Source organism: Pimephales promelas, chromosome 9, assembly GCF_988280905.1.
Source record: "Pimephales promelas chromosome 9, fPimPro1.hap1.1, whole genome shotgun sequence".
Classification (NCBI taxonomy): Eukaryota; Metazoa; Chordata; class Actinopteri; order Cypriniformes; family Leuciscidae; genus Pimephales; species Pimephales promelas.
Genome location: NC_142777.1, coordinates 30,982,716 through 31,008,782, shown reverse-complemented (window position 1 = coordinate 31,008,782; position 26,067 = coordinate 30,982,716). Strand labels below are relative to the sequence as shown.

Sequence of the window (26,067 nt, the reverse complement as noted above, 5' to 3'; positions counted from 1 at the left end):
TATGTCTCAGAATTAAAGACAAGTGGTCCTGATAATGGTTTTCTTTCAATGTTTACAAGATAATTATGTATGTGTTAAATATGAATAATATTAATTTGAAGAAAGTAATATTTGTGGTTCTTAAAACAGATCAGTTTAATTACCCATTCTCAAAATGATGGAAATTTCACAAATAGATTAAGTATATTTTAAATAAATAATTGGTTAGTCAAATACTGAATTCTTTTAGTGAAAAAAAATCTTAAATAGAACTGAAATTTTTAGACAAAATTAACTTTAGTCATGTTCAACTCAAACTATCAAGTAAATGATGTTCAGAGTTTTTATTAAGTTAATAAAGTTAACTATTACTGTGAGATTTACTAAGCCACTGAGTTATTTTTTAGTAGACTGGTAGGATTAGGGATAGAATAAGTTGACATGTAGTTGCAAAGTTACTTATAGTCAGACTGTCTGTTGGAGGAGCATCACAATAAAGTGTTGGCAGATATTAAACAGACAGTCTACTAATACTCTAATGAGAGTTGACATGTAGTTGCAAAGTTACTTATAGTCAACACAGGATGCTCAAAAGGGACCATCAAGTGTTACTGAATCTTTGATATTCGACTGAGAACAGTTACCAAAACATTGGTAAAACTGTGCTGATTTTTATACACACCACCAAGACAGTATAACTGATTTACTCAAAGCTTGAATGCAACACAGTAAAGATAATAATTTCCTTTGCTGTCATGTTGACCTCTGCTGGTAACTATAATTAAAACGTATCTTAACATTGACATTTGTGTAGTTTCTTTCAAATAATTAATGATGATCAAAGGTGAAAAATATACGAAATTTGTGGCAGCTTATTTGATCTGTTCTGTTGTAAAATCTGAAATTTTGACATGTGATGTTCATTGTCCATCATCATCATCATTGACCTGCAAGGATGCCACTGGTTGATAAATTGGGAAAAGTGTCCTAATCAAGCTGAATTCACCCCTATATTTTGAGGTTCCATTAAAATGACTTGGCAGCAGTGTAACCGTCTATTCTCATTATCTCTCATACTAAAAAAAATTAACCCTGTATAACACGTGACATGACACCGGGGCATTTTCAATGTTTTTAAGCACCAACTGCAAAAAATACCTCGACTGCCAAGACTTTCCACACCAAAAGGCGGCACTGTCCGTCTAACTTTCACAGCATTATTCAACACTTTTTCTGCAACAACATACATAACCCGCCAAACTCTTCATCAGTCTTCACATGTTGCAGGCTGGCGGCAATGGCGACTCGGGCCAAATCAGGTGCGTAACACTGAAAACGTTTCTGGTCTTGAAACTAGAACAGATTACTTAGTCGTTTGTGCAGCGCTTCACATTAGCAGGTTATGAGTTTTCCTGTTTGTCAGGCTCTGTATTTTGGGAATCAATGTGGTTGTGTGAGGTCACGTGAGACAAATCTCATAACAGTCTGTTTAGGCTCAATTTTAAATATAACCTTGATTTTCCTGTTTATCATGACGTACGCAAACTAAAAACACTGTGATCCACCTAAACATGCAGGTCGTGGTCGGAAGCGTAAGACTGATATAGATTCAGAAGCAGCTGCAGTGGAAGAGAAAAAAGAAAAGCTTGATGGAGTAGACAAAAAAGATGATGAAACAGGACAAAGGGTCGTCATCGAGCATTGGTGAGAACACATGGCTAGTTATGTAAAAATGAGTTCTGTTTACACTGTGATAATAGTCTGTGCGTTATTTACAGGTGCTTTGTTTTGCCACTTTGATTTTATAGCCATATTAAAAGAATGTATTAAATCAATTGTAGGATTTTACATATATTGTTTGTTAGAAAAAAGAAACTCGCTCAAAAGGGTAAAATTGACCCTTAAAATTACTTGCAGGTGGCAGATATTGCCCTTTAACCGTGTTATATATTTGTTTTACAGTAAAAGCTGACGAGTCTACGGGCGGAATGCAGAAGGTGTGCGTGAGGCACTTGCTGCCTCGCACCCTGAACTTCAGGTGGTGCTCAATCCAGAGAAACCTCGGCGGAACAGCTTTGAGGTCACACTGATGGAGGGAGATAAAGGTAAGACTGCCAACCAGTATCCATACTTCATCCATGGCTTTCTCTGATCCCATTGAATAACAAGATTGTACAGCCACAATCTATGGATGTCCAAAGAATAATTTGCACGTTAACTCTGTTTTTCTTTTTCCTGAACAGAGATTGTTTTGTGGTCTGGCATTAAGAAGGGTCCTCCACGCAAACTGAAGTTTCCCGATCCTGCTGAAGTGGTGTCTGCCCTTAAAGAAGTGCTGAACAGCAAGTAGAAGTTATAAGGAGACAGGTCAGAAGATGCTATTTATTTGCTTAACATATTATAGCTTTGTAAATGTCAATAAAGCGATCTTTTCCTAATTTATTTTCTCCCTCTAGTCAGTCATCTTTGTTCCTGGACATTGGATGCATAATGATGTTAATGGACTAATGGGAAAATCTCCCCGTCTGTTTTCTGATGATCAGCTCTTTTGTTCTGGCTGGATAATTGACCTTGCCTGCCTTCCTCTGTTAAGCTCTTAAACTCTTCATGTTCTGTTTGACTAGTTTCTAGATTGCTTTTATCTGTCTCTCTATCGATTCTTTCTTTTTTTTACTGTTTGAATACAAAATAAATCTTGCTTGATCTCACTTTAATCTGCATCATCATTGTTAATCCACGTTGGGGAAAGTAACTTTTAAGAAATGTTACAATTTTGCATTACTCCCTTAAAAAGTAACTAATTGCTTTTCTTGTTTTTTTTTTTATGAAAATAAAAAATAAAATAATGCATTACATAACAGAACTAAGTACTAATGACACTTTTTTTTTTTTGGCAAATGCTCTTTCACACCAAAAGTGGAATGAATAAGCCTCAGGCTGAAGGAAATGTCAATCACAATCTGGACCTAGTTTTAGAAAAATATTTGGTTGTTAAAATTTATCTGGACCATAACTTATACAATTCCTTTATCAGCATTATGACTTCCTGAGCATTTGTGCTTTCAAGAAGCATAAATAACCAAAAAAAAAACAACACAGCATCTCAATACAGTTTAAAGAGAACTTTTATTGTCAAAAGATGGTGTCTGCTGTAAGTTAAGACTAAATCGACTGAAGACATTATGCTCCCAACTGCTCCTCTCCAAGTAAAGCTGGAGGAGAAACCACAGCCATACATCCCTTTCTTCATCCGAAGGTGGTGCTGTTCCAAGCCACGTTGGCTCCATCCATATCAACAAAGTTTATATAGATCCTGAAAAGCAATAGTTTCATTAAACAAACACTACACTAAAATTCAAATGTATTAATTGTTCTAAATATGAAGAGCAGATATGAAATCCATGCATATGCATTTTAACAAAAATGTATATGAAGTTTAGAAGTTAAAGCTTTATTATTGCACCACATTATGTCAAATATTCTGCTAGTAAAAGAGACACCTCTATATTGTGGTTATTTCCAGGTACCTGTCAGGTGAAATGTTAAGGTGTTTGTTGAGCAAGCCCATAAGAAGTTTGGAGTATTGTTTATTTTGCGCACCGCCGATCTTTCCAATGCTGGTGAGAGAGCAGAGCGCGCACGGATCTCCTTTTCCACCGAACATCATCATCTGATCCGGGATGATGTGTACGGCAATATACTATCACATATCAATACAAAGACAGACAAGATTAAACAGTTAATAATTCAGTTCTTTCGGAAAAAAATAAAATACTTTTAGTATCAAGTGATTTAAATACATATTTGGTTTATTATATTGTTGCAGCAAAACACTGAACTGGAATACACAGTAATTTAATACGAGGAATCGTATTAAATCTTGATAAAAAGCAAAAAGTGCAAACAAATGGATTTATTGGAATGTTTTAGATTCATGACGTGATGTCACTGAGGAAACGCGATACAATTTGGTCATGACGTAAAAGAATCACTGAATCGGTTTTTTTGAACTGGTTCTTTGAAACGTTCGAAAGTATGATTCAAGGAAATGAGTCCGACCCATCATCACTAGACTAGTTTTAATCTAAACAATCAATATTGATACATAGGCTGCTGCCTACATGTCTTCTTTAGGGTTAAAACAATTGTAATCCAATGACATGTTGCAGCTAAGAGGATAACAGAGTCTCGTCTATGTATCGTTGACTCGTACAGTATTTAGTCCCTCATTCCATGCAGACTGATATACAAAGTCAATGCATAAGCAATATGCTTTTGTTGTTGTTTTTAAACGATAAAAATGCAGTCTGCTCACCTGCGCGGGTTTGCCCATCGCTTTGGCGAGCTCTTGCGTGGCCTCCGACAGCAGCTCAGCAGGAACAGAGTCCTTTGCTACATTTGTGTTCACCACGAACATCGGCATGACTGCAACGGAGAGACAATGCAGCACGTACTGCTAAATAGTGCAAGGAAGAACCAACGCCTTCGGGAATGTGTCCAGATGTGAGCCCTGGTTGAAAACGAGAAGTTGAAGTAACCACGATGCAACGATTACTTCTAAGGCTACCGTAAAACGCCGTATGACACATTTAGGACTGTAGATCCGTTGTTGCTCGGCTGGCGCAAGCAGCCCCAGAAGAACTCAGACATGCACAAACTGTCATCTTTTCTTTTTTTTATGTATAATTGAAAGTTTAAAATATTTTGTTATTTATCAATTTTATTTATTGTTTATATTTCTATCAAATACTGAAAATCTGTTTTAATAATAAACTTTATTTTTTATAGCATTTATTATGAGGAATGCAGATCAAAGTGCTTTGCAACAAAAAGGGGACAATTTTCGTATTTCATTTTTTTTTCTCTTTTGTGTTTTAATTTTGTATGCATAGTTGTATAATTGTCAATATGTTTATTCAATGGAGAAAAAAAGACTATTAGCAGGGGCTAGCTGCCAAAGCTAACCAGCCTTGACCCTTCATTGGTCCATTTTCTTCAAGTAATTACGGTAGCTTTGCGCATGCGCAGAACGCGACATCCGGAAATAATATTGTAGGCGAGAATTAAAACCTCTTGAGTTGAGAGGGGTGGTCGCGACTGGGTGAAATTGTCCCGCTGATAGCGCATAAACACCGATAAAACATGAACATAGATCTTTTTTCATCTGGAGTGGAATTTCATCTTTTGAGGGTTTGATTTGTGTGGTCGCTGGCTTTTAAGATAGAGGAACAGGGTTCATTCCATTGGCTGTGTACAAAGTTACGGGTGACAGCCGTTGCCACTGTTGATGTCGGATCATTTTGACTAAATGCTCATTTAAATTAAGTGTTGTTGTAAAGCGGATGTTTAAAAACATGAAGTATAACTGGTGCTGATATGGCGTAACAGCGATTCGTTGATAGTTTTTTGGGCATAACTTTATTTATTATATGTGCGACTGAACCCTAGTAAAGCTATGGCGGAATCGGTCAAGACCTTTCAAGCACACCTGACCGCTGTCATGGACAGTTTGGTCCGCGCATCCGTGTGCGAGATCACCAAACTCTTCCAGGACACGGTGAACGACTACCTGGTGGAAATCTCTCTTAACAGAAAAGAGAACGAAGCGCTGAAATTGAGACTGAGGCTAACAGAGAATAAATTGAGAAACGAACGCAAATATGGCATGGGCTGGGCGGCCAGTCGGCGCGCGTCTGGACTGCTTGGCGCGGACGACACCGTGCGCAAAGCGCGAAGAACGGATCTCCAAAGTAAGCGCACTGGCCAACTCGGATTTATTGTGCGATTCGGTTTTATCGTGCTTTAATAGAGAAACCATAATGGCGCCCTGCTCCTCAGTTCTCAGGTTTCTTTCTCCTCCCTCTCCTCCTCTTTTGGATTCCTCCCTCCCCCTCCTGTCCTCCTCTCTCCTCTCTTCCCCCTCCCATCTTTTTCTCTCAGGAGGCAAGCAAGGGAAGGAGTGGAGTGCTAATGCGTGGGGTGAGGGGACTGGAGGAGTGAGGGATGAGAGGAGGGACGTGTTCAGTGTCCATCTGCCAACTGAAGGAGGTGGGGAGGAGGAGGAAAGGATATGCGTGTCTGGAGAGAGGAAGGAGGTGGCCGGCATTAAAGAGGAGGTGAGTAGCCAATCAGATGTTAGGAATGAGCTGCAGGGAGTGGAGGAGAGAGAGGAGATGCAGAGGGCTATGGACAGGAGAAGGATCTGAAGACAACAATCCCATTTTGCAAACTCAAACTAATTTCAATCAAAGTATAAGTGCAAAAACTGCCCAAACATATAACCCATCATTGTTGACAACAATTATAGAAACTGAAATTCACTTTTTTTTCAGGGCTGATGTCACTGTCTTTCCCTCTAGATTGAGATCATGATATTCATGTGTAATTCATATTCCCTAGATAGATCAGAACAAAATTGGACAATGTTAATTATAGTGTAGAAAGGGTTCATGCATTTTATCATCTTGTTGCTCAAACCACTAGTGGACAGCTTCAAGCATATGACGGCTTCTTCAGGAATGCCCACTTACCTGCCAATCAAGTTAAAATGCCGTCTCATTGCATTAAAACAATTTCAAATGTTAAGATAACGGTTACTTCCACCTCAGATGTGTCATGAGTGTTTATTATCTGTTTTAAAAGAGATGCATTTTTACGACCAAAGGGAATTTATTTCACACCTTGCGTTTTCGCTCTTTCTGCTTCTGTGGGATGATGGATAAAGGTGGAAGGCTACAGATCAGACTCCCTGAGGCTGTTGCAAGAGGCTCTACAGATGAACCACAGTGAAACCAGCCCTCACTCCCCCAGTCCCACCCACGGTAAGCTCTGCAATGCTTTGCTTGGAAAAAAACGGTTATTATTGTGTTATTTGTGTGTGTGTGTGTGATTGTGAGCATGAACAGTTGAAGGAATATTTTAGTTGATCACAATTCTGTCATTGGGTACTCCATTTTTATGTTTTAAATCTGTGTGCTTATTTTGTGAAACAAAAGGAGAAATACACTACACTTACAATATACATGTACACTCTTTCTCTATACATTAACAGTATATATAGAGTTTTTTTGTTTTGTTTTTGGAGCTAGTTGATAGTCGTGGGCACCGTGAATTGCTGTTGTATAGAAAATTGTAAATTCTTCGGAAGTTCCTCATTTGTGTTCTGTTGTGGAAAAAGAAAAAGAATAGCATACAGGTTTGGAACAACATGATGGGCGATTAAATAAAAAAAAAAGGTATTATTTCAAAAATTGATTTTTGAAAACAATTGGGGTTTGTAAGTTTAAAAAAAAGTAATATATTTGTTCAGCAATGATGTATTAACCTTAAAATGGTCTTCGTTTCCTGTTTACACTTTAAATTGTTTGAGTAATTGTACAAAAAATATACATTTTAAATCATACAAATAATATATATTTTTTGATGTATATCTATTCATTAATGCTGTGATTTTGGAGATATAAAGTACTTTTGTATCCATACACCACACAATTCCTCAACTACACCATTAGCTTCCATGTGAAATATTATTTTTTATGATACATTGCATTTATGCTCTAGTACTAGGCCTTCATTTCTGTGTAAAAATTTTCAGATTTTTGCTGGATTTTAATGAATAAAATATATTTAGTTTTTTTTTTTTTCACATTTCCCATTCATTTCAATGTGGGGTCATATTGACCCCGAAGACCAGAAGTGTAAAAAATGTTTTACATACCTTCAGAACAACTGAATCAAGCCCAGTTTTTTGTGTGAGTATAGATAGATAATGTATGAAAAGTCACAAAATCTTATTCCACTGAGATGAAGGGAACCTTCAAAAGTCGATTGGGGTCGTATAGACCCCATGACCCGATTGAGGGCTACATAGATCAAATGTAGATCCTTAGTTCCTTAATGTGCAAACTAAAATGTAGTATTTGTATCTGCAGGAGAAATGGGCCCCGCCTCTACTGGCCCTGAATCCACTGCTGCTGAAGTGTGGGAGGGGCAAGCGGCGGAGACAATGACTGTTGGAGACGAGCTCAGTGGACTGGAGACGGCCTTAAAAGCGGAGCGTGAACGCGAGGAGGCAGAGTCCGGCCTGGGTAGCCCGTCTCAGGAGGCGTGTGGATCTGAAGGTGTGGCGTTCATCGGACTAGATGGTTTATGCAGCTCTCAGCAGGGTATGTCGTCCTCCTCACATAGGGCAGACCCTACATCAGCCCCTACGAACAAGGAAGAGGAGTCGGGAGGAGAAAGCGGGGACATGCTGCATTTCTGCGCACGCTGCGGCAGCGGCTTCAACTCCACTTCTGACCTCATGAAGCACTCGTGCCCTGCGGCCGAGGACCGGCCTTATCAGTGCTCTGTGTGCGGGAGAGCGTTCGGCCACGCCTGGAGCCTTAAGAACCATGAATGTGTGCAGGGGGGAGAGCAGCCGCACTACTGCGAACTCTGTGGCAAACGCTTCACGCACTCGCGGTCCCTCGAACGGCATCAGCTGGTTCACACTGGTGAGCGTCCCCACAGGTGCCCGCAGTGTGGCCGCAGCTTCAGTCGTCTCGGTAACCTGGAGAGGCACCAGCGCATCCACACGGGTGAAAGGCCGTACGAGTGCGGGGCGTGTGGGAAACGATTCAGTCGAGTGGAATACCTTAAACGGCATCAGCACATCCACATTGGAGATGCAACGGGGAAGCTCTCACCACTGCGAAACTCCCACCACTGCTCTCAGTGCAACCAGACATTCAGCGATACTGAGCAGTTCAAGCAGCATCAGTGTCTGTATAACAGTTAATGTTATTCACCGTTTGTGAGAATCTTACGCAATACTAAACTAGTCAAAACTGCAGTGCTCAAAAAGACCTTTTTCTTCATATTTCTATTCATTTTCTGTATTTCTAATTTTTCTATTTGCATCTTACCACATGCTTTTACCCCAAACATGATCTCATTACTTACTGACTTGTACACAAACCCTAAACCTCAAAACAAAGCACACTTAACCTATAGTGCAATGACAATAAAGTGGATTTTCTTATTTATTATTATTATTATTCATAGTTAGAGTATATATAGCAACATGACAAGCGCCTCTTTTCCAAATCCAAAAATGCAAACAACTATTCTGTTATGTCAAGTCAAGTTTGTCAAGTTTCTTATTAATAACCAACTGTGTTATTCATGCATTCTTAAGAATTGTTTTTGTGTTGTTTTTAATTCAGAAGTGAAATATTTGTTGTGATGATAACAGTATTGCTTTAGGTCTTGTAATTAAAGGAATAGTTCACCCAAAAAAAAAATCATGTTGTTCCAACCCTGTATGAGTTTCTTTCTTGTGTTGAACACAAAAGAAAATGTTTAAAAAATGCTGGTGACCAGACAGTTTTTTCTTTCCTACAATGGAAGTTAATTGAGTCCGCCAACTCTCTGGTTACCAACATTGTCACATTGTTTAAAATATTTAATTTTATGTTCAAACAAATTGACCAGCAACCTAGAGTCAAAGGTAATATTCCTTGCTAGAAAAGTTACTCAAGATTCGGATGAATAGCTCAACATTTTATTCCTTCAACACCTCATGAAATGCACCTGGCTTATATTTGCCTGTGACATATGAGTAATTTCCCCCTCAAGTTTAACAGATGAAAGGCGTTTTTTAAATGCTTTTTAGGATATTGTTTTCACGTGGATTTTCAGTGTTTGAAATTCCTTTCCCCCAAACTTACCGTAAGAAGCTCTGAACGTTTCTTAAAACTAGGATTGGACCGAACGATTTGTTCCCTTTTTTTTTATTTAATCAGTCCGAGCAGTTCTCGAGTCAACCAGTTTTGAAGCAATTCTTTGAAATGAACACTAGTTTAACGAAGTCATGACGTGTTTGTTTGAACACGTTTTTTGAAAACTACATTTGCTTAGGAAAATAATTACCTTTATAAAAAAATTGCTGTGGGATCTAAAGGGTTAATGCTATGACGTCAGACTCCAGAAGACATCGCTGTGGCAGTGAGACACCTCTTCATCCGGTCGAATTGTACATTTCAAAGGTTTGGATATAATTTACATAATTAATTTGGATGTTGTAGATTTATATGAGTATATATTTAGGCGAAGGATATGAATTGTGCTTCAGAGGGCACTCTAATGGACAGTGTCTTGGTTTGTTTACCTCATCAGCTGTGTGTCAGCTAACCGCGGCTAAACTGAGTAGCAGCAGCAGATTTATAATATGATATAAAACTAATTTGGACTTTATTTTGTGCATTTTGACACGGGCCATATATAAAAATATATATGCTACTATTATGTTACATAAAATAGGCATACACAATGCGCGTGCATGCTATTTAGATATGTAGCGCCTAGCATTGCGGCATTAATGAATAAGACACCGTCCATATCTGTGATTGAATGTCTTTTCAAACTCCTGGTCTATTTTTTTATTATTATTATTTTTTTTTACAGTTTCCATAAATCCTTGTGCTCATCCTGAAGTGTCCACTCAAGTTGCAGCCCTGCATTTCAAAACAGAAGACGAGTATTTCGCCATGAATTCTGACATGGATGGTAAGATCTAATGTGGATAGTGAATAAATCTTGGCATTTTTTTTGTTTTGTTTTATAGGAAGTATCACACACAGCAACAGATATTTTTTCATTTATCTTATTAGATAAATGTCAAATTGAAACAGTTGACAATAAACAGACAAAAAGATGAAAAATTATCTTTTTTTCAAATGTAAATTCTAACCAACACATCTATAAAGTAGTAGGGGCTTTAAATTGTTAAAAAAAATCTTCATTACATTTTTTGTTAGTAATAAGCATTAGGAGTTTCTCAGTGCAGGAAAAAGTCTGCATGAAACAGAAGTTGTCTTTGACATAGGACAGGACTGGATTTTGTCCATTGGGAATTGATTGGATGGTTGTAGTTTGCTATTGCTGCGATGTCATGTGAGTGACAGGTTGTTTCGCCATAGCGCTATTAAACGCATCATCAGAGAAGTGAAGAAATGTCGCTGCAAGAGGAAGGGGAAATTATTTTAATGGTGACTTTAATTAAGTTTGTCTTCCAGGGGACATAGAAAACCAGGTGGAACTGGAGGAGAAGACCAGACTTATAAACCAGGTCCTTGAGTTGCAGAATACTCTTGAAGGCAAGTAACCAGCTCCCCTTGCTTGTTGCAAGCACTTTTCAACCTTATATTAAATAACAAGCTTTATGTCTTTCTCTCTCTTGTTTTGGTAGATCTCTCAGCTCGGGTGGACGCAGTAAAAGAAGAAAATCTGAAGTTAAAATCTGAAAATCAGGTTCTTGGGCAGTACATCGAGAACCTCATGTCGGCATCTAGCGTGTTTCAGACCACCGACTCCAAAAGCAAACGGAAGTAAGAGAGCATCCCTCTCTCCCAGATCCACAACCCCACGCAGATAAACCCTTCCACTAGACTCATTTTATCCCCGTGTCACTAAAATGGTAAATGTTTACATTTGTTTTATTTATCAGTATTAATGTTTGTTTACATTTCATTTTTCAATGACTTTGTTCAACATGCTAAAAATCCTTTTAGTTAGGTTGCAGTTTTTTTTATGTTCAGACAGGGTATGATAATATTAATTAGTAATATTTGAAATTGTTTTTAAAATATGTATTTTGTATTTCACACTTATGATTTGTAGTTGAGAGTGCAGTTGTGATGGCATGACAGTTGCTCTCTCTGTATCAGCACTGATTATAGTCAAGTCGAGAGAAAACATTTCAGGTCATTCTGATCAGGGAATGAAATTTAGACCTTTTTCTTGGTGCTATTAACAGAAGGGAGTTCTCTAGCATGCATTACACCTGTGCCTCTGAATATCTTTATGAATTTGTTGTGTTTGTATGTGTAGAATCTTACCATTGTGTGGCATTGCAAATGCCTGTTTTAATTAAAAAATAATAATAATAATTTGCTGTGCTGTGAGTGAGTCCTTCTGTTTAGGTTCTGTAGGCCCCTGTGGTTGTTTGCTTCTCGTTCAGTCACCTCACTTCATCTGGGATTCAAGTCTACACATATTCAACCAGAGTTTAGAGGACTCATCAGAGGAGTGAGGAACTGAGTCTCATAGACTAGCATTATTATCCACATGCCTACCTTTCATTCACCCTTGCTTTCAATCGTGAATATGCATCTGAATGTGTGTCTTCATCTTTCACAGGGTCACCAAAAGTGTTCGGAAGGACAAACAGTCTAGTGTTTAACTATGCAGTAACCATGTTGGAATGATTACCTACAGCAAGACCAAGATTAAAACTGAAAACTGTATATTTCAGTTTCCCAGTTTGATTAATTTCTGTTATCTGAAATTTTGAAAAAAAAAAACTTAAACTAAACAAATTAGAAATGTTGCCTTGGCAATAAACTGAAACAAGTTTAAGCTGAAGCACTAAAATAAAACTAAAATATTAAACCTAAATAGCAGGGAAACAATACAGAAAATTTGTAAAGCAAATTACAAAAGCACAAAATATATATATATATGAAATAAGCTAGAATATTATATTAGCAGAAAAGTGGAAATTAGGCGTTGAAAACAGTTGGTGTTACTGCCATTTATTGACAATTTAAATTCAATTGAATATAAAATATGGTCAAAGATACCTTGTGTTGTGGTTGGCACTTCAAGTTTTTTTTAAAGAAATGAATATAAAAAACTAAAATAATTAATAATTTAGACAGTGTAACAAACAACAGTGTAAATACTTTGCTCACATACATGAGGGAAACATCCTGTAATTCAGTATTTACGTTGGACCTCAAGATGGCACACAATGACAATCGTTCAAGCATAGGGAGGTTCCTTTCCAGACCGGCAGAGTGCGCTGTTGTCTCCAGCAGGGGGGATTACACGATACCATGAGGCTCAAGTTTCTCTTCTCTCCTCAACTCATCAAACTTTGATAAAGATCTGTCAAAGAGAGAGACGTGACTTTTAAGCAAACCTTAGATACTGTGTCACAGCTGAAGACAAGGCTAGCTGCCAGAGACTTTCTCAAAAAGGCGTTTATCTACAAGTTACACAGAAAACAAACGTCAATAAAAAGGCAAAAATAGTGAGTAAAATTTAGAATTTTCTAATACATCATCTTTACAATTATTTAAATCCATCTGAAATGATTAATACTGTGAATGAATTTTCAAGAATTTTGCAAAACGTATGCAAATTACAGAGTACAGGGAACTGATGACTGAGTTGGTCATTGTTCCATTGTTGTTGATCTCTTAACTAAAAAAAGTAGACAAATACATTTTCTGTTTTAGAGAAAATCTTGTACTCTTGGTTAAATTACACGCATGCTAATTTTAAGTGCATAGATGTTCGAAGAAACTTATCTTTGTCCGCCATATCCAACATATCTTTGTCAATTTAAAGTTAGACATCAACCTTCTTAATTTTCCTCTACTGAAATAAACCATATTAAGAGTCCTTAGTTTCTAATGATATGAAATTTTAAGATACAATTTCCACTTTTCTATGTGAAGGAAATGACTTGAAGTGATACGTTGGAGAATGATTAACAAGCTTAGCATTACATTTTAATAAAAGACCCAATAAACCGCCCTGACAAGCCCTATGAGTACTTGACTGGATTTGTTTGTCTCACAGATGATTTGTGACCTTCAAAATGTAAGGTACAAAAACCTCACATACATAAATGTCCTAACAAACCGTTGTGTATTTCCCTGGTGAAATGTCAACAAAATTGGGTTGGGTCTGCATTACGGTGTAATAGAGTTACACAATGCACATGTGAGCATGCCTTTCTCTGAATTAAGTGACTGTTAACTCAAGTCCTTCCCATGTTTCAATAAAATAAAAATACATATACAAAATACAAATAAAGGTTGTATATAGATGATACGAATGTGGTTCACCTCACTGAGAAGGACCCAGACATCAGAATCAGAGTGAACCAGGAGTCTCATGGCCGCTATTTCTTCTAAAGCTCCATTCACTTCTCCCTCAGCCACTCCATTCTCGAAAGAACCTACAAACACAAACATTGTTAACATCTCATCACAAAGTACACGGAAACCGCTGCCTCTTTCAATTTACATTGCATGAAAAGCACTTGATCCCAGACATTGGCCTCACATTTTTACATAACCAGTTTTTGTTCTCCAACTTCTTATTGTGGTTTGGAATTGAAGCGGGTGTGTGTATTACAGACATGCACATTCATACTCGCTCATGTTTCCGACCAGTTATCAACAAATAGTGTCTGATAACCTTGTTCGATCATTAACGGTCGTAAAATACAATGTCATGGTTAAATTTGATCCTCAAATCAATAACCCTTGTTGTCATGAAACCAATATTTCAGTAGTTGATCCTAAAATCAAGAAATCTAGCTGGTTCTTAATAAATGTAATACAATTCATTTTGCAGATACTTGATACTTCCATTAATAAGTCTTTTAGAGAACAATATTGACCAATTTAAGTCTCACAAGCTTTAAGTACATGTACACTATACTGTTAAAAAGTTTGGGGTCGGTAAGATTTCTGAATGTTTTTGAAAAAAGTCTCAAAATGCATTTGATCAAATATACAGAAAAAAAGTAATATTGTGAAATATAACTTAAAATTTGTTTTCTATTTGAATACATTTTAAAATGTAATTTATTCCTGTGATGGCAAATGTGAATTTTCAGCATCATTACTCCTGTTTTCAGTGTCACATGATCCTTCATCATTCTGATATGCTGATTTGCAGCTCAAGAGTGTGGTTGAAATTATTTGTGCTGCTAAATATTCTTTTTGGAATTCTTTATGGTTCTTTGATAAATAGATAGTTCAATTTATTTGAAATAAAAAGCTTTTTTTAATATAATAAAAGTTTAACCGTCATTTTTGATCAATTTAATGCATCCTTGCTGAATAGATTCCGATAGATTCATGAAATTCACTGTCATAGTACACTCAGTGCACAGAGAAAAAAATGCAGAGTTCAAGAACTGTTCATGAAACAGGATGTCATGTCACGAAAAAAGGAAGAAAAAACAAACCAACTGAACCAGTTCTGAATAAGAACCGGTTCTTGACAGACTTCACTTGCTGGGCCAAATCTTTCAGAAGTTTCCAGTAATAATCATAATTCTGATACTCATATCTGACTAGTATCATCACTTTTTTTTTACCATGTAATACTTGGTAAGTATTGAGTGAACTGCCTATATTTATGCAAACTTTTACAATTGAGGGAAAAGAAAAGAACCAGGAAACCAATAATGGCTGTGTACCTATCTCGACAAAGCCATCGGATGAGGGTTTACAACAGGACAATTCACCTCTCTCCACCTTCTCTTTCACAGAGTTCTGTAAAACAGACAGACATGTACTTGTCAGCAGTCAGCACTTTGTACTTGGGTGCAAATGAATTAAAAAAGGATGTCCGTAACATATAAAGTGTGTCCAAAAATCCTAGTCTAGCAGGATTGAGATAAAGTTTGAGTGATGCAAAGATACAAATTTGGTTATGGGTGTCAGCTTTCTGTTGGTTTAGATCAATGGATGACTAACAAGTAAAAGAGCAAGGCATCACTGCAAGCAAATGAAGACAAATGATAACAGAAAGATAAAGGGTGTAGTCACATACGTCCCAAAGCACAATGCAACGTCTAAAGCTACTGTATGACCATACCTATCTTACACAAACAACAGAGACTAAACACAAACTGAAAACCGCCCATTTATCGGAGGAATTGGTCCTAGCAAGGGATTTCAAAGAATTTAAGGGATTTCAAAAAAACTTTTCAATAAATACTAAGGAAGCAAATCAACCAGCCCGATGAACGGCAAAAAATGTAGAAAATGAACTACAGTCCCATGAATCACACTAAATAATTTAATCAAATAAAACACAACACAGTGTAAAACTATTGTAGGAAGACTCAATTATGTAATGTACAATGTTAATAATATTTCACAATATTACTGTTCTTACTGCATTTTGATCAAATAAATGAATTTTTGTTGTTGTTGTTGTTGTTTAAATTACAGTTTTTCTTCCAGAACCCAACACTTTCAGCTCTATTTGCTGAAAGCAGATCTTTTGAGTGTTACTTTGACCAGAAAAAGTCTTGGCATGATACTTACATTATTAGGGAGCACCTCCACTGTTGTGTTGAAAAACCGGTCACCATTTGTCTCAATATTGCCAGATCGGAAAAGATACCTGTAAGTGAGTGAAAAATAAATAAATAAATAAATAAATAAAAATAATAATAATAATAATAATAATATATATATATATATATATATATATATATATATATATATATATATATATATATATATATATATATATATACACACACACACACACATACAACTCAAATCAGTCTATGGAAGTTTCATTGTAAGTCCATTTGTGTTACACTATGTTTTTGTTTGAGTCGAAATGTTTGTCCTTCCACAGATGCTGTAGTTAGAGTTAAAGTTAAAGCTTGTATTTAACCTGGAAGACACCGTTAAACTTCACTGAGGTTATGCGTAGTCAAGTTATGTGTACAATTTAAACAATCCATTGTTTATCTGTTTTTTTTTTTGTATTCGTTTAAACAGCCAGGAATTTCCCTGGGCTCATTACGCACCTCTTTATGCACCCATAACTTAATATTTCTCTAGTACTGAGGAAGTTCACATTTCTTTACAAGGCCGTCACCAAAAAGCAACTAAATTTTAGATCCTAACTTAGTTCATTTGATGCCATTTTAGAGATTCCTAAAGCTTGTTTGTGTGTGCTTAAGGGGGATTTAAAAAGGTTGCCGTCACTGTGTCTTCAGCTCCCGAACAAACAAAACAATGGCTATATAGAATTTCGTGCTCAAAGGGTCTTAAACTGAAGCCACCGGTTCACATTTTTTCAACAATAAAAGGACTCGAGCAGACAGCTATACATTCACACTATACATTCTATACATATACATACGCTATACATTCATGCAGCTGGGCTTTTACTTCTATATTTTTATACATCCAAAATAAGACATATTAACAATGCACATAGATGAAGGGATAGTTTACCCAGAAATGTACCTGTAAGACAAACTAAAACTTTAGCAAGATTACCTGTACCAGTTTAAAATTATGTAAACTCATCTCATAAATGTCATTTGCTGGTGTCTCACCCTTTCACAGCTTGAGGCGTGGAAAAAGTGAAGAGAATATAATCTCCTCTTTTGGGTGTCAGGCCCCAGAAGAAGTCCTGTCCGTTGTAAGCTCTCTCCAGAGAGTGAGACTGATATTTCTCCAGACTGCTGCTGATTTCTGCAGATGGGTTATTATTGTGGGCTTTATACAGCACTTGATTCCCAAAGTTTTTATCCTGCAAAACATATACAGAAAAACACATAAGCTCTGATCCGAAACCTAGTGAGCTTCCCTGCTGTATTTTGTAACTTAAGCAATTGCCTTCAAGGCAGCATCGTCACTGAAATGTAATCGAATTAGTGAGTGATTTAGAACGCTCTCTCAATAGGCATCATGTCAAGCACACAGTACAAGAGTTTCCTATCTTTTCTGGACACGTTGTATTGCTGCACCTTTAATGGTACGGTCTCTTTAAAGGTGAAGTGTGTAATAATTTTTGACATTGTAATCAGCAGGCTTCAACCTTGTTCTAAGGGACCCATTGTCCTAAAGATTTTAGTTCCAACTTTAAACAAACACACCTGAACCAGTTAAACAAGCTTTTCAGGATGGTTTGAAAATCACATCCAGATGATCTGAAGCAGGTTGGATATAAACTTTGTAAGAGAATGGATCAAAATCCCCTCCCCCCATACCCTTAAATAGAGCACTATTTGAAGGGACAGTCATTTGAAGTGATGTCCCAAACCACGGTAGGCATTATCGAGTGCACTCATTGTCTCTAACCATTAGTCCATAACTGCCCTCACGGAATAAATGTTTTCATTACTTCTGGAGCTGCTAGTTTGCTAAGTTGAAAATGATTATTCAACAGAAAGCACAAACTATGCAAAAGCCCCTCCAGCACACTCAGTGTCTTGTTCACTTGGTTTCAATCACTCCTTCAAGCAACTATATTACTGGACTAATGTAGGTAGAGTTACTAGGGAATGGTGAATGAGGGTATAGGGGCGATTTTGAACACAGCTCAGAAGGCTTGAAGACCTCTGGTTAAAATTCTTCCTCCTACCCCAATTTATTTTCCATAAAGAACTACATGTAACCCATTTGTTGGGTGACTTCCCAAAATAGATAACAAAACAAATGATGAAAAATAATAAAAACAACCATAATGCATTGGCACAGCAGAAAAACAGAAAACACACTACAGCTTCAAGAGGAATCACTTTGAGCTGTTATTCCGAAGTCACTATGGACAAAACGTGACAATCTAAATAATGTAAATGCACGTTTGCAATGTAGATAAGCTGTTGTCTAAGCCTACAGACCTATACTACTGTTGGATGGTTTAGTAGGTAGCCACTATTCTACACATTATGCTTTTTTTATTATGCTACTATATATATATATATATATATATATATATATATATATATATATATAATGTTTTACATTTACAGTTCCATTTCCATTTATGGTTTAAGTTTTAGTTTTAATTTACTGAAACTAAACCCTAGCATAGACGTGGACATTTAAATTACAAAAGTGGACATTTAAATTACCTTTAGGTTTTGTATTTTACCGGGTAGCGAGGAATGCAAACCAACATGCTGAAACAAGGAGGGCTTGTAAGATCTCTTCAGTCGGGCCTTCTCATCACTGCAGTGTTTCTAAGTGCAAAGAATTAATGATACACAATGATATGCCTTACACCAATCTCACTGAAAAACAAACTAACAAAAAAAAAAATATATAAACCCAAACTTACGGAGTCTTTCTCTGGGTTACACACTTTAACCCACAGGATGTGATCAAGCAGCCAATCAATCGGCTTGTCTTTGTGGAACATCAGGATGAACTCCACAATCATTGGCAGATCTGATGTGCGAAAAAGCTTGCCTAGAATATGATAAATCAGGTACACATATATAATAGTATACATGAGTTCAATGGAACTTGCGACCAAAGTTGGCTAACAATGCTTTTGGGAAACACACTCCTGGTTGATTTAAGAAACTATTTAAATAATTGAGAGCATGTGAACTGAATTGTCCTTTTAAGTGCAAATACGTCCATAAGCAAATTCTAGCAATAGATTTGTTTGTTTTCAAACCAAGAAAGCTTTTATTTATAACCTTTCCACTTCTGGAACTGACACCGACTGTTATGTTCAAATAACAAAATGGTGTGTGAATAAAACAACTGAACAAACAGAAATGGTGGGAGAGAAGATAACAGGATAGAACATTAATCAACACAGAGGACAACACACTGACCAATAAATCCCAGCTGGGAAAACTCCAGGAAAAGCCACTCCTCGAAAAGCACCCGTTCTATATATTTTTTCATGGACTCAAAGAATCCTTGCTTTGCTACAATATCATCTTCTAGCTGAAACATATGCAAACATACAGACTGATTATAAAAGCAATTAAACAGAGCATCAATGAGTTGAATGGCATTGTTTTGGCATTACCTGGAGATAGTATGTACCCTTAAACTGCGCATACAGCATGAGGAAACTGTAGTCAAGGTTCTGCTTGGTCCTCCATCTGTGACCAATAAAACAAATGGATCACATTAATAAACTATTTCCAGTTACCGAGAGTATTCACACAACAGCACAAGCAAATCTGAATCTCTAACCTGACTCGCTCCTTAGGGTCTCCAAAAGTTTCCTTCAGTTCACTGAAGTCTGGGTAAAAGTGAGGAGATGGAGAGATCACCTCAATCAATCCAGAACTGACAGCATTTGGGAGACTACACGGAGTGAAATTGTGATCAGTTACTTGCACAGCCGGCTTACAGAAAGATCAAACAGATGAGTTGTTAATGAAACACTCACTTGGTCTGGACACTCTGTACAACAGCATTCACAAAAGTTGCATTTGTCTAAGCGAAGAATGAAAATACATATCAATGAAAAGAACAATAAAACAGTACCATTAGAAAGAAATTATACGAATTCATGAAACTGATCAAAAGTAACAGTAAAGACATTTATAATGTTACAAAACATTTCGGTAACACTTTAGAATACGGTTCCTTCGTTAATGAATAACTACACAAGAACTAATGAGTAACACAATATTAACAATCTAGTAACTATTATTAACTAACAAGAAACTCTGATTAACGAACTAGTAAGTAATAGCGCACAGACGAAAGTGGTAGTTCACTATTAAGTAATCAATAACTACTATTTTTTTAATACTTCCCAGAGAACTACTGAAAAAGTTTATTAATAATCTAGTAACTACTATTAACTAAAAGAAACTCTTATTAATGAATTAGTAAGTAATAGCTCACAGATGAAAGTGTTACTAGATACTTCTGTGGGAATTACTAATTATTTGGATTCGTATTCTAAAGTGAAGATCATTGGAACTAACTAGTAATTACTCAAGTGTTACTAAAGACATTTTCTAAAAGTATACTAAAGTTTACCAAAAATCTCAAACGTTTGCACAAATCATGACTAGATCATGTAATAACACTTGAGTAATTACTAGTTAGTTCCAATGATCTTCACTTTATAATACGGATCCAAATAATTAGTAATTCCCACAGAAGTATCTAGTAACACTTTCATCTGTGAGCTATTACTTACTAATTCGTTAATAAGAGTTTATTTTAGTTAATAGTAGTTACTAGATTGTTAATAAACTTTTTCAGTAGTTCTCTGGGAAGTATTAAAAAAAATAGTAGTTATTGATTACTTAATAGTGAACTACCACTTTCGTCTGTGCGCTATTACTTACTAGTTCGTTAATCAGAGTTTCTTGTTAGTTAATAATAGTTACTAGATTGTTAATATTGTGTTACTCATTAGTTCTTGTGTAGTTATTCATTAACGAAGGAACCGTATTCTAAAGTGTTACCAACATTTCTATTTCAAATAAACGATTCCTCTTTTTCTTTGGCCAATAGCCATTCAGTTAGGTAAACCATGGTTTCCTAAGTAAAGTCAGGGGAAGGTGGTATTTTGTAAGGTGTATTCTCCTTATAGAGAGCAATAGATTGGACAGAAATTTGGAAAGAGTGCAAGATTTGACCAATATTTTGATCAAATCTTTTCTGAAAAGAGAAATACTGTCAATTAAGAAATTTACTAGCATATAGATAGCCTCAAAGCTAATGGCCAAAGAACTATCTTTGGGGTCTTCTTCATTCACAGCTCTATCAAAAATCCATATTTAATGTTTGTCAAAAAACATTCAAGAAAACAGAAAAACAACGTAAAACCAAATGAAACAGAGGTTAAGAGGAATGAAATGATACCATAAAGTTGATATATAAGAGAACAAAGAGCAGATGTCAATGGGTTACCTCAGCAACAAAGACTACAATGACAATATCTTTCCTCTCTGCAGTTGAAAGGTCATATAGGAGAGATTGGAGTGTGTTCACTAGATAACTCTGTTTCTGCCTGTACACGGTGGGCACTCCTAACACCAGAGACACTGCAAAAACAGTTAAACACTGTGTGTCAGCTCATGTCAGCCTATGGCGAATGCATGTGATAAAGCATTTATTGTGTATGTGTTTAAAAACATTAGAAACAACTTAAAGGGATACTCCACTTTTTTGGAAATAGGCTCATTTTACCACTCCCCCAGAGTTGGGTTTTACCGTTTTCGAATGTATTCAGACGATTTTCTGATATTTAGAAGAATATCAGTAACTACACAGTTTCTGGTCTCATTGACTTCCATAGTATATTTTTTTCCTACTATGGAAGTCAATGAGACCAGAAACTGTTTGGTTACTGATATTCTTCGAAATATAAGAAAATCGTCTGAATGGATTCGAAAACGGTAAAACTCAACTGTTTAACTCTGAGGGAGTTGTAAAATGAGCTTATTTCCAAAAAAAGTGGAGTATCCCTTTAACTGACAAAGAAAAAAGAAACATAAAAGCACATGTTCAAAAATTTAATACAAAAAAGTGTAAAAAAAAAAAAAAAAGAGAAAAAAGTGTTCAAGTTTCAGCTAAGCTTAGCTCATGATTACAAATGAAAGGCTGCAACAGAGATGCTTTGCTGCTTTCACAACACTAAACAAGCATCAGGAAGTTAAACAATGCATAAATATCATCTGCAGTGTAACAACAGCTATAGGTCATTATTAAAATGTACATAAAGAGCAATAAAATGTTTTAATAAGGATAAGGTACCTCAGGGTTCAGTTATAGTCTTACATCATTTTCATTTTTGGGTGAACTATCCCTTTAAGACAGCTCAAAAATGCATTTTAGTCTGGGACTAGGCTTAAGCCTTGTCTGTGAAACCGGGCATAAGACATTGTTTAAATCTAATTCAATTGCAAATTCCAAGCACTGCAATTATACAATCGCAAAAAGCTATAATGGGAGACATACCTCCAGTGCGTCGCTGCCCCAGGTGAACGATGGGTTTCAGACTGTCCTTGTGCTCTTTCAGATGAGGCAAGTAGATGAGGGCATTAGGCTGTGATGGCAACAAGTGCTGAATGACTCTCGTTTCTAATTCAGCTGAAAGACAGAAAAAATAGTGAACAACCAAACAGACACAAATATTACAGAAGGAAAAGTGCTTGGACTCACCTGAGGAGTTTCTGATTGTGAGATTAGATAGAGCAATGCTGCGGTTTTGTAGGTGGCCCAGGACTTTAAGCAGCTCTTGTGATAAGACCGCCCCACGCTGTTCTGCCCGCAGTAACCTCGCATAGACCAAATGCAGCTGCGATGGCAAGTTCTCTGGAGAATAGAAAACCAATCATCTCTGGATGTGAATTAAAGGGAAGTTGGGCCCAAAACAAGTTAAACTTTATCAACCGCATTTGTTGAATTCACAATGTTGAATTCACAGAAAATATTTAGTTCCTAAAAATATGAGGGGGGCTAACCCTATCCCTAACCCATACAATTTATATCAAATATCATGTTTAATGGCTACAGACACACCAAGCAGCAAGCTTCCTTTGGCTTTCTGCAGACAAAAAAACAAATATAACTTTATCTTTTAAGAAAGTCTGTAGTTTAAGGAAGGCTGCATTGTTGAATAATTGCTGTTACAGATGGTAGATTAGCTCATCTCTGTTAATGAGCTCCATGAAATTCTTTGCTTTGCGGCACTTTGTTGTTGTGGTTGTTGTTTGGCATTTCAATACACATTTTGATATATGTCAATACACATACGATTTTATCAGGGCTTGTCAATTAAGTTACAAGTCCGTTCTGACATAATTATATCACCATATAGAGACTCTGAGTTCACTCATCCATGGGAACTAGACTCGAGTATGGCCATTACCGAAAGCAGGATTATAAAGTTATACATATGGATATTTTTCTTACAAAAAATGTATTGCTTCGCTTCAGAAGGCTTTTATCAACCCTCTGGAGCCGTATGGCTTACTTTCATGATTTATGTGCTTTTTTGGGCTTCAAAATCTTAGGTAGCCTACTATAAAACTACTCCCATTTTGGAAGAGCCAGGATACATTTTATTATACAACTCTGTTTGGCTGAAAGAAGAAAGTCATACACACCAAGGATGACTTGTGGTTGAGTAGCCTAATTTATGGGATTGTTTACATTTTTTTGGTCAACCCTAGATACCATAAGTCTACCCAGATAACACAAGCCTATTTGATGTGATGTTTACATCTGGAAGACGTATTTTTAAGAGTGTTTGCTCATCTGCAATACGTCTGTTTCCTGTCAGATGTCAAATAGACGTTTAGAAGATGTCAGTTTAACATGCATTCTAAATCATTACATCTTAAAGTCAACTATACTCCATCAAAAATAACTGTCCCCAAACATGCTAGAAACATAATAATCACACCAATAATGATCCGGTAAAAATCCAAACAGCGACTTTCTTTGACCGGCCAGTGTTTACTCACGCGATGTCACAATGCAATTTATTGACGTGTATTGACAAACACACTATTTATTGACGTTGTCAATTAGACAAACACACTATTTGTCTAATTGAGTGTTTAAAATCTTACTTTCACAATCACCTTAAAAAAAATATTTTTCCATCTTGGAAAGGGCTGGACAAATACAAGAAATGTTAAGAATGAGTTCCTGGAGTCGGATTCTGGCAGAAATTCGGCACAACAGCTGTTAGCTGACGTTCATTCCACCATGATTGTCCTAACTCGTCATCATTTGAACAACATGTATGTTACTAGAGATATTAAGTTTAGTAAAAACTATTTCAGTTTATGGTGTCTGGATATTGCCGAGCTAAACCAGGGTGATCATCTTCCCACACAGTATAGATTCAAATTTATAGGCTAATGTAAGATACAACAGCTCAAGGGTTCTTTAAAACGAGCAGGATTGGATCTCTCTTTTAAAAAGCCCAACATTGCTTCTCTTTTTTCTTACCCTCGCTCCACAAATAAATTAAAATATAAATATAAAATATCATAATTTTAAATACTTTTAAAAATAAAATATCATAATTTTAAATAGATCAATAGGCTATATTTCTGTTTATAACTTTCAAATTTGACGTAGGCTATCTATGACAACTATATGGTTTCCATCTCTCGAAAGCTATCAATTACTGCATCATTGGCATTGATTTTAAAACTCAGTCAGACTATCAATTCAGAGAAATTGACAAACATATAGCAAAAAAAGTGTTAACTTAATGATTAAATGACTGATATCTAATCCGAATAATTTAGGGGCCATCCACACAGGCACTACAAGATGATGACACTCACCTGACTTCGACGTGTGCCAGGAGGATAACGTCAACACACATAGTACAAAACCAGCGAGGAAGAAAAGTTTGCCATGCCAGGGCCTCATCTCATCCCAGGATTACAGGAACACTACTCGTACGCTCTTAGGAAGGCAAAATCCTCAAGATACCACTAAGAACAGGTAGCTTTCTTTTCTTCCCCGTCTGGTTGAACTGGAATAAATAGCATTTTAAAAGGACTCCTACTTTGTCCAACCCGGTTCAGGTACATTCACTGTCGCAAAACGAGCTGTCAACTGATGATATAGTATCGCACGAGGAACTAAGTAAAAAAAAAAAAAAAAAAAAAAAAAATTCGTTCACACCTTTAAACGTTGCACCTGTGTAGCTCATGAATATTCATCCGTTGCAGCATATTCATGAGGACGCTGCTTCTAGGAGTGTAGGCAGCTAGCTACTGTTCATTTTAACCTATTTTGCTTGAATGCCTATATTTCTATCCGTATTAGATTTTGATATTGGAATATTACGTGTATCTGCTTGAATTTAAAGGAGCTAGTTTAGAAAACCATTAGACATTAAAAAACGATCCGTGTATACTGTGTAAATGAATGTCAAGACCAAAGAGTTTTGTTACCATGCATAAATAGCCTATAGAGAAATATGGAAGTTTTTACTTGTTAAAAATATTCATTTACAAATAATATTAAGATTTGCATAACTACCAGATCTATCTATAACTAACCAGAAATAATGATTTTTCTAGTCACAGTCAGATACGCCTCAGACAAGTTGGTTTAAAGGTGGTTTACAAGTCTCTCAAAGCTGTTCTTCATGGTGGTCTAACTGGACTTCCAATATGTAATCAGATCAGCTGTGTGTAAGGTTTGGACATTTATAGAAGTGATCTGGAGAGTTCGGATTCCATGGAAGATTATATGGGGGGAAAGTGACACCTAGTGGTGGATGATATTCAGTTCTGGGTAAGTTACTCTAAAATAGTAATTAATTACTAGCTACTAATTACACCTTTAAGAGAGTCATTAAATTACTTTAATTACTATCTTTAAAAAGTATTAGATTACTTATTACGAATTACACTCTAAATCCAATCAACCTTGACTAGTTGAACAATACAAGGATTCTTTCAAATAAACAATATACAATTGCATAAATTATGAACTGACCAGTGTGAAAGGGGAGAAGGTTACCTTAAAAAAACATACTTTGCAGCATTCAATTTTGATGTTAAATCCACTATTG

At 36.4% G+C, this 26,067-nt stretch overlaps 5 protein-coding genes across 6 annotated transcripts; 3 read left to right on the top strand and 2 right to left on the bottom strand.

The window, feature by feature from the left end:
• The first annotated feature begins 1,152 nt into the window (after positions 1–1,152).
• Positions 1,153–2,687, top strand: selenoh (selenoprotein H). Its single transcript, XM_039649278.2, has 5 exons — positions 1,153–1,298; positions 1,557–1,683; positions 1,942–2,084; positions 2,223–2,346; positions 2,436–2,687. The coding sequence occupies exons 1-4, from the start codon at positions 1,277–1,279 to the stop codon at positions 2,327–2,329; spliced, it is 399 nt and encodes a 132-aa protein (XP_039505212.2). The 5' UTR covers positions 1,153–1,276; the 3' UTR covers positions 2,330–2,346; positions 2,436–2,687.
• A 399-nt stretch (positions 2,688–3,086) lies between these two features.
• mif (macrophage migration inhibitory factor) lies at positions 3,087–4,538 on the bottom strand. The gene is made up of 3 exons (XM_039649281.2): positions 4,295–4,538; positions 3,507–3,679; positions 3,087–3,292 (listed from the first exon to the last, which is right to left on the bottom strand). Exons 1-3 carry the CDS (start codon positions 4,400–4,402, stop codon positions 3,226–3,228), a joined length of 348 nt encoding a protein of 115 aa, XP_039505215.1. The 5' UTR covers positions 4,403–4,538; the 3' UTR covers positions 3,087–3,225.
• A 498-nt stretch (positions 4,539–5,036) lies between these two features.
• LOC120461142 (uncharacterized) lies at positions 5,037–8,899 on the top strand. 2 transcript variants are annotated; one of them, XM_039649280.2, is made up of 4 exons: positions 5,037–5,729; positions 5,920–6,095; positions 6,704–6,800; positions 7,911–8,899. In XM_039649280.2, exons 1-4 carry the CDS (start codon positions 5,435–5,437, stop codon positions 8,756–8,758), a joined length of 1,416 nt encoding a protein of 471 aa, XP_039505214.2. In that variant the 5' UTR covers positions 5,037–5,434; the 3' UTR covers positions 8,759–8,899. The 2 variants fall into 2 exon arrangements, with proteins under 2 accessions (XP_039505214.2, XP_088991114.1); XM_089134988.1 differs by having other exon boundaries at positions 5,283–5,729; positions 5,818–6,095.
• A 969-nt stretch (positions 8,900–9,868) lies between these two features.
• Positions 9,869–11,909, top strand: scocb (short coiled-coil protein b). The gene is made up of 4 exons (XM_039649282.2): positions 9,869–10,007; positions 10,426–10,527; positions 11,037–11,117; positions 11,210–11,909. Exons 2-4 carry the CDS (start codon positions 10,509–10,511, stop codon positions 11,350–11,352), a joined length of 243 nt encoding a protein of 80 aa, XP_039505216.1. The 5' UTR covers positions 9,869–10,007; positions 10,426–10,508; the 3' UTR covers positions 11,353–11,909.
• Positions 11,910–12,538: 629 nt separating this feature from the next.
• LOC120461141 (alpha-1,3-mannosyl-glycoprotein 4-beta-N-acetylglucosaminyltransferase B) lies at positions 12,539–25,091 on the bottom strand. Its single transcript, XM_039649279.2, has 15 exons — positions 24,824–25,091; positions 22,680–22,832; positions 22,476–22,607; positions 21,426–21,559; positions 19,942–19,988; positions 19,743–19,856; positions 19,573–19,648; positions 19,373–19,487; positions 18,865–18,995; positions 18,659–18,766; positions 17,135–17,331; positions 16,101–16,179; positions 15,245–15,320; positions 13,878–13,990; positions 12,539–12,909 (listed from the first exon to the last, which is right to left on the bottom strand). The coding sequence occupies exons 1-15, from the start codon at positions 24,909–24,911 to the stop codon at positions 12,892–12,894; spliced, it is 1,581 nt and encodes a 526-aa protein (XP_039505213.2). The 5' UTR covers positions 24,912–25,091; the 3' UTR covers positions 12,539–12,891.
• Positions 25,092–26,067: the final 976 nt, after the last annotated feature.